Genomic DNA, 12,340 nt, shown 5'->3' with positions numbered 1-12,340 from the left:
ACAAATGTACTGTCATATAGTTCCGGAGGTGAGAAGTCCAAAATGGGTTTTGCTGGGCAGGAATCAAGGTGTTGGCAGGCTGTGCTCCCTCTGCAGGCTCTGGGAAAGAATCAGTTTCCTTGCCTTTTTCAGCAGAGGCCACCTGCGTTTCTTGGTTCATGGCCCCTTCCTCCGTCTTCAAAGTCAGCTGAATAGCACCTTCAAATCTCTCTCTGCCTCTGACCCTCTTCTTCCGTCATCTCTCCTTCTCTGACTCTCGCCCTCCTGCCTCTTTCTTATAAGGACCCTTCCGATTACATTGAGCTCAGCCAGATAATTCAGGATCATCTCTCCATCTCAAACTCCAGGATAACTTAGTCACATCTGCAAAATCCCTTTTGCCGTATAAAATAACACATCCCAGGTTCCAGATATTAGGACACAGGCATTTTCAGAGGGCCGTTATTCTGTCTACCACATGCCTTTTCTGCTTCTGCTAACACAGCTTTCACCTATAAGAAAAGAATAATGAATTCACACCTAACAATCCACCTCTTCCCTGTGGGCTCTGCTGACAGAGCCAGCAGCTTTGCTTGCCTCTGCTGGGTATAGCACAGCCCCTGGCTGATATTTCTTTACCAAATGGTGATGGAGCCCACCACCCAAATGGAGACTGTCTTTTCCATCTTTCAGACAGAAGGGTCTGCAGAAATAATAATAATTGCTAATAATCACTCACACACAGAGTACTCGCTATGTGCCAGACACTGTTGAGCCCTTCACATAGACTAACTCATGAAATTCTCACAACTATGCTCAGAGGGAGGTACTGTTATTAACCCCATTTTAAGAGTAAGGAAATGGAAGCTTAGAGAGATTGAGTTACTTGCCCAGGTCCCACAATGACCTCAGGTCAGCCTGGGTCACTAGCCACTGTGCTTATTACACTGCCTGCAGGTGACCTGGTCCAACACCTGTCCTAGGAAGTGAGGGGACAGATGCGAGACCTGGCCATACATCCTCCTCTGGGCTGCCGATTGGATAACCAGGTTATCTGATTGTTACAGGTCGGGGAGGAGCCACCTGGCACGTGGGGTGCATGTGTTGTCCAAACTCCAAGTCAGCACACTCAGCCTGAAAGAATTTTTAAGCCATTTCCAGGAGCAATATACAGTCTGAGAAACCAAGTTCAGATGGGGAAATATTGAGATTACTGATGCTGATTTATAAGGGCAATTGGACAGACTATTTGAAATCATATAGGATGATGATGAGTGATAACAAGCCTAATGGGTCTCAGCTAATGGGTAGCATGTGGTTCTGGGATCAGCTGCCTGGGACAGGGCAGGCCAGAAGCGGTCAGCTGTAAAAAGTTGGTGAGGAGAGGCAATCTGGACCAGGCTTCATCCACCGTATCAGTGGAGTCAGGAGGCCAGAGCTTGAATTCAATTCTGCCACTTTCTTGCTGTGCACCCTCAGGCAAGTCAGTAACTTCTCTGAACACATTCACAGTCTACAAAATAGAGAGGGAAAAATACACACTCAAAGGTTTTATTTGGGAGGGGGGAGGTATTGAATAAATTAGGTGTCCATCCTAGCACAGTGCCCAGTACATATAAGGTACATAAAAGATTTTAAAATGTTTTATCTGATAACATCTTGGACAGTTTCATTTAGATCAGTATGCTGGTCTTGATTCTATTGGTTTAATTTGCATATAATATTTTAAACCATGAAGTATTATAAGTAGCCAACTAAATAAGAAAGTGCTGCTGAAAGGGTAGAGAAAGCTCTAAGTTTTAACTGCATTTTATAGTAACCTCAGAATTTACCTCCTTATTTTATATTAAACTAATGAATGCTTGAACACTATTCAATCAAAACAGAAATATGTAAAGTAAAATGCAACTGCTTCATAACTGCCAAAACTTGGAAGCATCCAAGATGTCTTTCAGTAGGTGAATTTGGATAAAGGAACTGTGGTATATCCAGGCCATGGAATATTATCCAGTGTTAAAAAGAAATGAGCTATCAAGCCATGAAAGGACACGTAGGAATCTTAACTGCATATTACTAAGTGAAAGAAGCCAATCTGAAAAGTCTCCATATTGTGTGATTCCAAGTATGTACGTACGGTATTCTGGAAAAGACAAAACTATGGAGACATTAAACAGATCAGTGGTTACCAGGGATTAGAGGGGAGGGAGGGATGAATAGGCAGAGCACAGAGGATTTCAGTGAAACTATTCTGTGTGATACTACAATGGTCGATAGATGTCATACATTTGTCAAAACCCACAGAATGTACAACACCAAGAGTGAACCCTAATGTAAACTATGGACTTTGGATGATAAGGATGTGTCAGTGTAGGTTCATCACTTGTAACAAACGTACCGCTCTGGTGTGGGATGTTGATGGTGGAGGCTGTGCATGTGTGGGGCAGGAGAGATACGGGAACTTTCTAGACTTGCCACTTGATTTTGCTGCGAACCTAAACTGCTCTAATTAATATACGTATTTTATATTATATATATATATGTCTATTTTTTTTTTAAAGCAGTATTCCCAACCTCAGCCCTCTCCCAGCTTCCCAGAGGGAATCTCTCTTTACAATTTGGTGGGACCCTACCCAGCCCTTTCCGTGCATATACAAACATGTATGCGGCCAGTTTGAATATTTGTCTACAATCTAAGTGTGCCAGGAACATCACGTGCCAGTCTTTTCCATAAGCCAACATACATCTAACCTCAGTTTGAAACTTCTCTGAAACTGGTAGAAAACTCAATCTCAGTCAATCTGGGGGCTCCCACACACACCCCAGATAGAGGAAAGATACCTGCCTGGCAGGTCTGTGGTGCTCAGGAAACCCAAGACCTCAAACACCTGCCTCTCCTCACTTTGGAGATCTCTCTCTCTCTGTCTGTCTGTCTCTTTCTCTGAGAAAGCGCTGTCTCCACTTTTCCCTCCTCCTTTCCCTGGGCTGGCCCCTCTGGGACCTGTTATCCTTACTGGGAGCTCAGGCTTTCCCTGTGGGAAGGAAGAGCCCGTTAACTTCCTGCAGCTTTCACTTTCACTCCTGCAAAAATCTCAGACAAGAAGATCTAAGAACTTGGCCACTGGGACTAGGAGAGGAGGAGGAACAGAGATAAAGAACAAAACACAAATTAATCTCTCAAGGACTTCCCTGGTGGTCCAGTGGTTAAAACTCTGTTCTTCTAATGCAGGGGGCACGGGTTTGATCCCCAGTCAGGGAACTAAGATCCCACATGCTGCACAATGTGGCCAAAAAAAAAAAAAAAAAATTAGTCTCTCAGAAAGTGTCCGGCCACATCTGTGTATGTGTATACAAACTGAATTCTGCTATGCTTTTTTCTTTTACTAAAAAACCTATGGGTCATATCTCCATGTCACAACGTGTATTTGCTTCATTCTTTTAAAAAATAGCATAATATTTCATTCTTGGTTTAGTATAATTTATTTGAACCACTACCACTGGTAGACATTTAAGTTCATTTTACTGTTTTGCTGTTTCAAATTAGTAACCATACTTATACACAGCGCTTTATATAAAAGAATGGGAATATTTGTATGAAAATTGTCCTGGAAACTGAATCCCTAGGTCAAAAGGTATGTGCATTTAAAATTTAGAGAGATATTGCCAAGTCGCCTTCCAAAACTTTGCGTGTATTTGCAGGCTCACCCAGTGTGCAAAAGTGTGTTTTCCTGCACCTTCAGCGAGGGGTTTAGGGATTTAAGGGTTTCCAAAGTTTCTCATCTTTATTGTTAGGTAAATAGAGTTGCTGTTGTTAGTTGCTTTCTCATGTAGTTCTTTAATTAGGAAGGAAGTTGACCGTTGTTTGTGACTTATGACTGTGTGTATTTCTTCTCATGTGAAAAGAAATTGCCTCTCCCTGTCCCTTGCCCAGTTTCCCTACTGCGATGTTCATCTTTTTCTTATTCATTTTTAATAATGTTTTTAATATTAGGGAAATTAACATCTGCCTATTTTAAATATATGTGCTATGAATTAGAAATGATCTCATGCTACCTAATTTCTAATGTTGGAGCCATTGCCTCTTTACAACTCACCATCCAAACCCATCTTCTGTGGTGTGTGCACTTGCCTCTCCTAGGGGAGCCCTTCAACGGCCAGCTGGTACCAGAAGGGGGGAGCCAGCAGGAGGGAGAAGGGAAAGAGGGGGACGAAGAGAAGGCAGACGTGCACGGCGGGGCACCTGAAATATTCACCTCGGAATCAGCACAGACCTTCCCGGTCAGGCATCCTGATAGATTCTCTCCCCACCGGCCAGACAATGTGGTACCACCAGCACCACAGACCCCACGGCGGAGCCGGGATCACAACTGGAAACAGCTGGGGACGACGGAGTGCTCGACAACCTGCGGGAAAGGTGAGCTCATGTGTGGGCTGGGAGGGTCTCTGCAGATCCCGGAGCAGGAGTGGGGAACATGCAGGTAGGCCCCAGGCACGTGGCAAAGCTTCCCCTCCTTGAGCCTGACTGTGAGATGGCTCGTTAGTGTGAGGCTGTGTTGGGGGTCCCCAAGACCGCCCTCAGGCTCGGTGATCCACCGGAAGGACTTAGAAAACTCAGAAAACCTGCTGTGCTCATGGTTACAATTTATTACAGTGAAAGGCTACAGATTGGCATCAGCAAAGGGAAAAGCACATGTGACAAAGTCCAGGAGACACCAGGCACCAGCCTCCAGGTGTCCCCTCTCAGTAGAGTGGCACAGGGATGCACTTGGTTCTCTCAACAATATTGTATATGAGCCAAGTATTGCCAACCAGAGAAGCTCACTCCAGCTTTGGTGTCCAGGGGATTTATTGGGGTTCAACCACATAGGCATGTAGCTCCCACATTAGCTACTCAGCCTTTAGCACCCCAGAGGTCAAACTAATACAACATGGCCTAAGGCCTCAGGCATGCAAAGACAGGCATTCACAGAAATCACATTGTTGGCATAAACTAGCTTGTCAAACTGACAGAGCGCAACCCAAGATCTCTGGCATAGAAAAACTCTTATCAGCAGAATATTCCAAGGGCTCTGAGGTTATCTCCAGCCCTGGTCAAGGGCCAGTCCTGAATACAGGTCTCTCTTTGGAATATGCAGGGTCTGAGCAACCCAGGCCTGCTGAGTTAACCCTTTCCTGCACAGTATGTTCATTGATAATCAGAGAATACACTCACCTAGTTCAAGATTTACAAGCTGACGTACAAGTCATGGTTGTGGAACACTTACACAAATGCCATTCAAAAGTCATTCTCAGATCTAAGGATTTCAGAAAAAAAAAATGCTTTGGGAGCTTGAAGTGTTAGTTAGCTAGCTTTTACACTCCACAACTCCATTCTTCCTCCTCAGTAAATTCTTAATCCTGTATTTGTCCCATTATCTTAAGACCAATCAACTCAGACCACCAGGAACAAGGCTGTAGCCTAACAAAGTCAGTTTATGCAGCAAAGGGGACCACACACCAGTGAGAGCATAGGGCATCTCTCCAACGGAAAGAAAAGATCCAGTAATAGGATTTAGGGGGAAAGGTGGAGTCTAGGTGAAATGTAAATAAAGCAGGGTTGTGGACTTCCCTGGTGGCTCAGTGGTTAAGAATCCACCTGCCAATGCAAGGGATACGGGTTCAAACCCTGGTCTGGGAAGATCCCACATGCCACGGAGCAACTCAGTCCGAGCGCCACAACTACTGAGCCTGCGCTCTAGAGCCCGCGAGCCACAACTACAGAGCCCTCGTGCCACAACTACTGAAGCCCGCGCGCCTAGAGCCCGTGCTCCACAACAAGAGAAGCCACTGCAATGAGAAGCCCACACACCACAACGAAGAGCAGCCCCTGCTCGCCACAACTAGAGAAAGCCCACGCGCAGCAACAAAGACCCAACACAGCCAAAAGTAAAATAAATAAATTTATAAAAATAAATAAATAAAGCAGCAGAGTTGTGATAGGCTTGAAGCAAAACCTGGCTATGTGTAAAAGCGTCAATATCAATATCAGTCTGGACTGTCATATGGACTCATGGCCCTGTGTCCTTGAACACTCAAAGGCAAGATAGATGTGGGAGGTGGTGTCCAGAAACCCCTGACCTGATGTTCTGCACCTGGGCTGGAAATTGATGCTGCTTTTCTGTTCCAGGTGCCTTAGATCCTCATGGCAAGGATATGTATAACTGTGCAGTCATGATTTCCTTCATATACATGGTGATAGCCTCCTGCTTGTGGTAAAGTGCTATTTGTGACTGTAAAACAGCTGTTCTTCGAGGGGAGGTTACCATAGAAACAGAGGCTGTATCCCTGAGGAGTTTCTGCAGCTGGGAAACTGATACCTCCAGCATATTGGTTTGGGGATTTTTTTTCCTTTTCTTCAAGAGACTTGCGTCTGAGAGTACAAAACTTGGAAACGATGGTATAATCAACACATGGAAAAATCTTTCACAACCACCTTTAACGCTTTTATCTTTTTCATAAGAGCACTGACTTAGTGGCTTTTGAGAATCGAATTTAAGTCTTTGGTTCCTCTTGGGGTCTGGAGCCCTTCCTGCCTGGAATCTTTGCTGGTTCCATGATGCCTTCATAACTGGAGTGCTGATTTACGGAGGCTTTATTGTGCTTATACTTAGTACTTGTGCAGAGAATGTGAACTGGAGAGTCATTGTGCCAACTTCTCGTATAAGCCTTATGAGGGAAAGTTAAATGCCTGTTAAGTGTGTCTTAAAAGAGGCAGAAAGCTAGAGATAATTATGCATTAAGGCCAAAATCAGTTCAGTGAGGATCTGTCCATGACGCCATAGAGGTAAGCAGTGTGAAATGAAATGTACTTGACATAGGAGCCCAGGATCAAAGGGTATTTTGATAGTGCTGAAATAGTCTACCATTTAGGTAGTGGTGTGATGCCTGCTAACGGAAACAGATACACTCAGGACTAGGTGAGATCAGGTGAAAACAGATACACTCAGAACTAGGTGAAAACTAGGTGAAAGGACAAAGATTGTTGTCATGTGGTTTGATATCAAGGGTGGCATGTGTAGAAGAGTCTCCTCCATTTCATGTCTTTAAAGACAGCCTGGCCCAGCCTTTCCAGTAGGATGAGACGTAGGCCTGTCTGGAGACCATAAGGCATTGCATTGTGGACACAGTGGGACAAGGACAAGAGCATGTGCCATTTGCCACACACCCTGCGTGCTGCTCACCCAGCCTTGTGTTCACTGGACTCATCCAGGTGGTCATTCAACGGTCTCTATCTGTTCTGTACCAGGCATGATGGAGGGACCCCTTTGCTCCCTCTAAGGTTTGCTCCCAGCCAGCGATGGCCTCAGAGACGTCAGGGCAGGAAGGCAGTGTGGACGCGCAAAACATTTAGCTCATCTCATGGTTGTCAGTGGTGGTGACAAGTGTGCCGTGACCAAGAAATTCTGAGTCTGCCAGAGCTGTCCATCTCTTTTCTGCACAACCCAAGTCCACTTGCCTCGTGATGTCATCATTTTCCCCACACAAACCCTCTCCCAAACTCTCCTCCAGTCCTTCCTGGCAGCACTCACCAGACCACACATTTCTGTGCCTCTCAGATTAAAATTCCAGCATCAGGATAGCATGATCACAGGGAGGAGCCCTGTCACTGGTGTACCAGAGAGGCCCATACTCTGTCCAGTCATTGCCCAGACCTCTGTTTATCTGGTCAAACTCCTGGCTTGGCCCAGTTGATCCCTGACATTCCAAGACTAGAGTTATTTAATTTTTTCTTTCTTCTTATTTTGTCCATCTCTCCACAATGTGTCACTGACCTCTACACGGTCCCCTGAATTCACTGACTTACCTCATTTAATGTCCACTGATCACCTGTGGTACAGTCCCCGCTCCAACGTAACATACTTCTGTTTAGATCAACACATTGAACGTACAGCCCAACCAAACTGATCCCAGATTGTTCCTGTTACCTGAAGCCCAGCCAGCACCTGACCACCCCACCCCATTCTTGCTGGCTAGCACTTAGAGGGCTAATTGTGTGGCATGCTTGGACAATGAAGAGGTGGCCAGGTACCATTATGAGTGATAGTCTCCCTTTCTACAGAAATATAAACTGACCCAGAGAAAGAAACCTTTTCAGTCACTGGAGTCAAGGACTATAGATCTAGTGTTTTCTCACCATCAGAGACAGAAAGAGTACCTCTGAGTTTATTTCCTTGGCTAAACACTGGAACTGGACCAGGGGGAAGGCAGGCAGTGGCCAAAGTGCACACAGCCCCAAACAGGACCCATCTTTCCAAGGCACAGAGCATTCCTAGGGTAACTTGTATCCTTTCAGCTAAAGATACTCAATTCCCCCCTCATTAGTGCCAAGCAGTTGGGGTAGTTACTTTTGCCTTCCAATCCACAAACGTGTAAGTAGAAAAGTTAAACCCACATGGTCTGATGGGAAAGGGATGGGCTAAATAATAAAATTTTTACTTAATCCCTTAATAGCTGCGTCCCAATGAGTTTCCTGCAAGCTGTGAACTGAATCTTATTCATCTTTGTAACTCAGCAAAATGTCCTTAATGTTTGTTGAATTTCATTAAAAAATCTCTTCTTAATGGAAGCAGATATGTTACTGGACAAAATTCCACAAAAGTTTTTGCTTCCTATTAATTTTATAGCCAGTACTGCTTTTTTTTTAACATTTTTATTGGAGTATAATTGTTTTACAATGGTGTGTTAGTTTCTGCTGTATAACAAAGTGACTCAGCTATACATATACATATATCCCCATATCCCTTCCCTCTTGCCTCTCCCTCCCACCCTCCCTATCCCTCCCCTCTAGGTGGTCACAAAGCACCAAGCTGATCTCCCTGTGCTATGCGTAGTACTGCTTTTTACTCAGCTAATAATTATGCTTAATTGGAACATTATTTTAAAATAATGGTCTCAAGTTGTAGCTGCGTTGTAAATTTTCACGCCCATAGTAGTTTAAACAAACGATTGTTTCTGATTCAAAACTGTCTTACAAACTGTCACATTTTTTACAAGAACTACCTTCTGGCTCGGTGTGTCCCACAAGATCAGCTTAAAGAAGCATTGGGACACTTCGTGGCTGCTGAAATATTTAGAGACACATTCAAAGTTATCCCTCTAGTTACAATTAAAATTATAGCAAGTTGAAGTTGAGAAACTCTAAATGCCTGGCCAATTAGCAACAGAACTGAGACAAAGCTGTAGGCTAAATGCCAGTGTTCTGCCCAGCAGGACTCAGCTACTGGCCTAGACTGGGACCGGGGGTGGGAGGGGTGGGTACACAGTTATTTATGAAAAAGCATCTTACTCTCCGGACGCTCGGGTTGCACCGTCTGCCAGTTAAGGTTCTTTGTAAACACCCAGTAGTAATACTTCAGTGCTGCCACCAGGGGGTAGCAGAGAGAGAGAGGCAGGCCGAATTGAATCAGTTTTTGTTTTGTTTTTCCAGTTGAGAGCTAGAAATTCCACTGAACAAACTTTGACTTTTTCTCCAAAATAGATTATGCCTTATTAAGTATGAAACATGAGGCTGTGCATTTAAAGCAAACAAAAAAACTGAGGCAGTCAGTATTTTTTTTTTTTTAGCAAAGTAACAAAAACAAGTGTTAGACCTCTGATAAATATTCGCTCAACAAACTTTTATGGAGCACTTACTCCTCTGCTGTACTGGGGTTACAGGGTTGAGCAAGCACTAGTCCTGTCCCCGAGAAACTCACCATCTCATAGGAGGCAGACATATGCTCAAATAACGAAAATTCCACTGGATCAGTACTTTACTGGGGGAATGTGTAAAATGATTTACAAAGGCGAAGCCAGCTGCTTTTCTAGCCTCTCTTGAATCTTCTTACTTCTCTGCCCCAACCTGACTGTTGCTTCAACATACCTGGCGCTTGCAGGCCAGTTTGCCATGCACTTTTGTTCCAGTTCCGCGGCCTGGACAGAGCCCCCCTCCAAGACACACGTGTGCACAGCTACCCAAAACCAACCCTCTCTCTGCAAAACCCTCTCTCTTAGGGGAATTGTTTTTATCTGCCTTTGAACATGTTCAAACCATGTCCACAAATAGATTATAAGGCCTTTGAGGGCAGGAACTATTCCTGCTCTTCTTTGCCCCGGACAGTGCCTAGGAAAGCCCTTGTGCAGAAGCTGCGTGTAAACTCAGGAATGGAGGGGTGTGTGTGTGTGAATCGTTCTGGTTCTGAGGCTTTTCTTCAGCAGCACCCGGATCTCTGCTCATCTGCATTCATAGCCCAGCATTAGAGTGTGTTCTCCTTGTCCCTGCAGGATCGCAGTACCCTATTTTTCGCTGTGTGAACAGAAACACTCACGAAGAGGTTCCTGAGAGCTACTGTGACTCGAGCATGAAGCCGACCCCGGAGGAGGAACCCTGCAACATCTTCCCTTGCCCAGCCTTGTAAGAGGGCCTCTCTGTTCCGGTTGCCTGTTTTCAGCTCACCTCTGGTTGCTTGTGCATAGGACCCTAGTAGTAGATGTAATCTAATGTTTAAATCAGCCTACATCTGATTTAGAAACAGGAGACTCAGTCTATGCATAAAATGCGATCTGTTTGGCAAGCGCCCCTGTCTTTCAGGATTAACACAGGAGCTCATAGCCTTTAACCGGTCAGCACACTCCCGGGAAGCCTTTGGTGAATTGGAGCAATTAGGTTTTAGCTGGCAAGGAAAACAAAGAGTGAAGCAAACAGTTACAATCCAGTACAGTCAGTGCTCAGGTGAGCTGTGTACAGAGAGAGACTAATGTAAGTCACAAATACATCTGCTTGGGGAGTGTCTCAGGAGAGGTCTGGGTTTAGTTATTGAATAATAAACAGGACACTTTTAGAAGAACAAGGAGGAAAAGCCCTAAAAGGGGTCAAAACATAATTCTCAAACTAATAAGAACATAATTCTCATCCGAAGACATAATGCCCATGTGCCGATGTCTTATTTAAGGAAATGACAAAGCAGGATAACAGAGGAGAATATGTGAAACTGATGTGTAAATAGTTCATGAAAAATAACAAAGGTTGGAAGAAGATTTCTAAGTTAGTTCCAAAGTGGGTTAATGTTCTACAGGGTAATAAAACTCATCTTTGGAGTTATTTTTCTGACTAGATAAAAATCTTTTGTACCTTCTTGGTTTTCTATAATTTTACGGAATCTGGGCCCTAATCACTGGTAAAGAGAATATGGAACAGAGCCACATTCTTTATGGAGTCAGGCGGCCTTAGGCAGACTGCCAGGCACTGCTCTGGGCTGGGGATCACCCATAACAATTCTGATGCTTCTGTGTAAGTTGGCTTGGCCAACTTCTGTGTAAGATGCTCTCTTCCTGTTGACTGAAGTGACCAGTTCCTCTCGATCTCTCGTTCCTGAGCTAGCTGGGACATCGGGGAGTGGTCTGAGTGCAGCAAAACCTGTGGCCTGGGCATGCAGCACCGCCAGGTTCTGTGTCGCCAGGTGTATGCCAACCGCAGCCTGACGGTGCAGCCCTACCGCTGCCAGCACCTGGAGAAGCCCGAGACCACCAGCACCTGCCAGCTCAAGATCTGCAGCGAGTGGCAGATCCGGACGGACTGGACCTCGGTACGCAGCAGGCCAGCCTGCTCTGGAGCTCCCCCTCCAAGACCTACCACCACCCTCCTGCCTCCCCCCTCCAAGACCTGACGTGGGAGAACCCTGGGTTCTCCAGGAGGACCCATCCTGTGGGGTTCTGGAAGGACTATTCTGCAAACCATAAGATGTGCTGACAGGGCCATCCTATCATCCTGATAGACTTAAGGGCCAACTTTCAGGGTGAGCCCATGGGAGCCATGTGCACGCAGGTGTTCTCTCTCTCCTGTGTCACGGTGGAGTGAAAGCTGGCAAAAGCTGCTAGAGCCAACTCCTCCTTCCAATCGTGCTCTCGCATTTTATAGATGGCAAAACTGAGGCCCAGAGGATCAAAGTAGGCAAGACATCCAAGCAGATCTTAGAGAGAAGGCATGTGATGTTTTCAGGCTGGGATCCTCCCCAGGTAGCATCGCTTGAGAGGGGACCCGGCAACCCAGGGGTCTCGCCCCACTCCGTCCTCTGCTCAGGTGGCGGGTAACGAGGACGAGGGCACCCTCACCAGAGGGGCCCTCAGAGCTGGCACTGCCCGGTGCGCTGACATGCGCTTGCTGTGTTTTAGTGCTCGGTGCCCTGCGGAGTGGGGCAGAGGACCCGCGACGTGAAGTGTGTGAGCAACATCGGGGACGTGGTCGATGACGAGGAATGCAACATGAAGCTCCGGCCCAACGACATTGAGAACTGCGACATGGGACCCTGCGCCAAGAGCTGGTTCCTGACGGAGTGGAGCGAGAGGG

The 12,340-nt window shown here is 45.8% G+C and overlaps 1 protein-coding gene across 2 annotated transcripts in view; it reads left to right on the top strand.

Annotated features, from left to right (window-relative positions):
* THSD4 (thrombospondin type 1 domain containing 4) overlaps positions 1–12,340 on the top strand; it is a 589,040-nt gene that overhangs the window by 558,624 nt on the left and 18,076 nt on the right. For both annotated transcript variants that reach the window (XM_061180119.1, XM_061180120.1), the window contains 4 exons: positions 4,115–4,390; positions 10,279–10,408; positions 11,375–11,579; positions 12,166–12,339. In XM_061180119.1, coding sequence (XP_061036102.1) covers positions 4,115–4,390; positions 10,279–10,408; positions 11,375–11,579; positions 12,166–12,339 — 785 coding nt within the window. The remainder of the gene's footprint in view (positions 1–4,114; positions 4,391–10,278; positions 10,409–11,374; positions 11,580–12,165; position 12,340) is intronic.

This window comes from Eubalaena glacialis, chromosome 2 (assembly GCF_028564815.1).
Source record: "Eubalaena glacialis isolate mEubGla1 chromosome 2, mEubGla1.1.hap2.+ XY, whole genome shotgun sequence".
NCBI lineage: Eukaryota > Metazoa > Chordata > Mammalia > Artiodactyla > Balaenidae > Eubalaena > Eubalaena glacialis.
The sequence above is the reverse complement of the archived record's forward strand: the minus strand, read 5'-3'. Positions and strand labels throughout refer to the sequence as shown.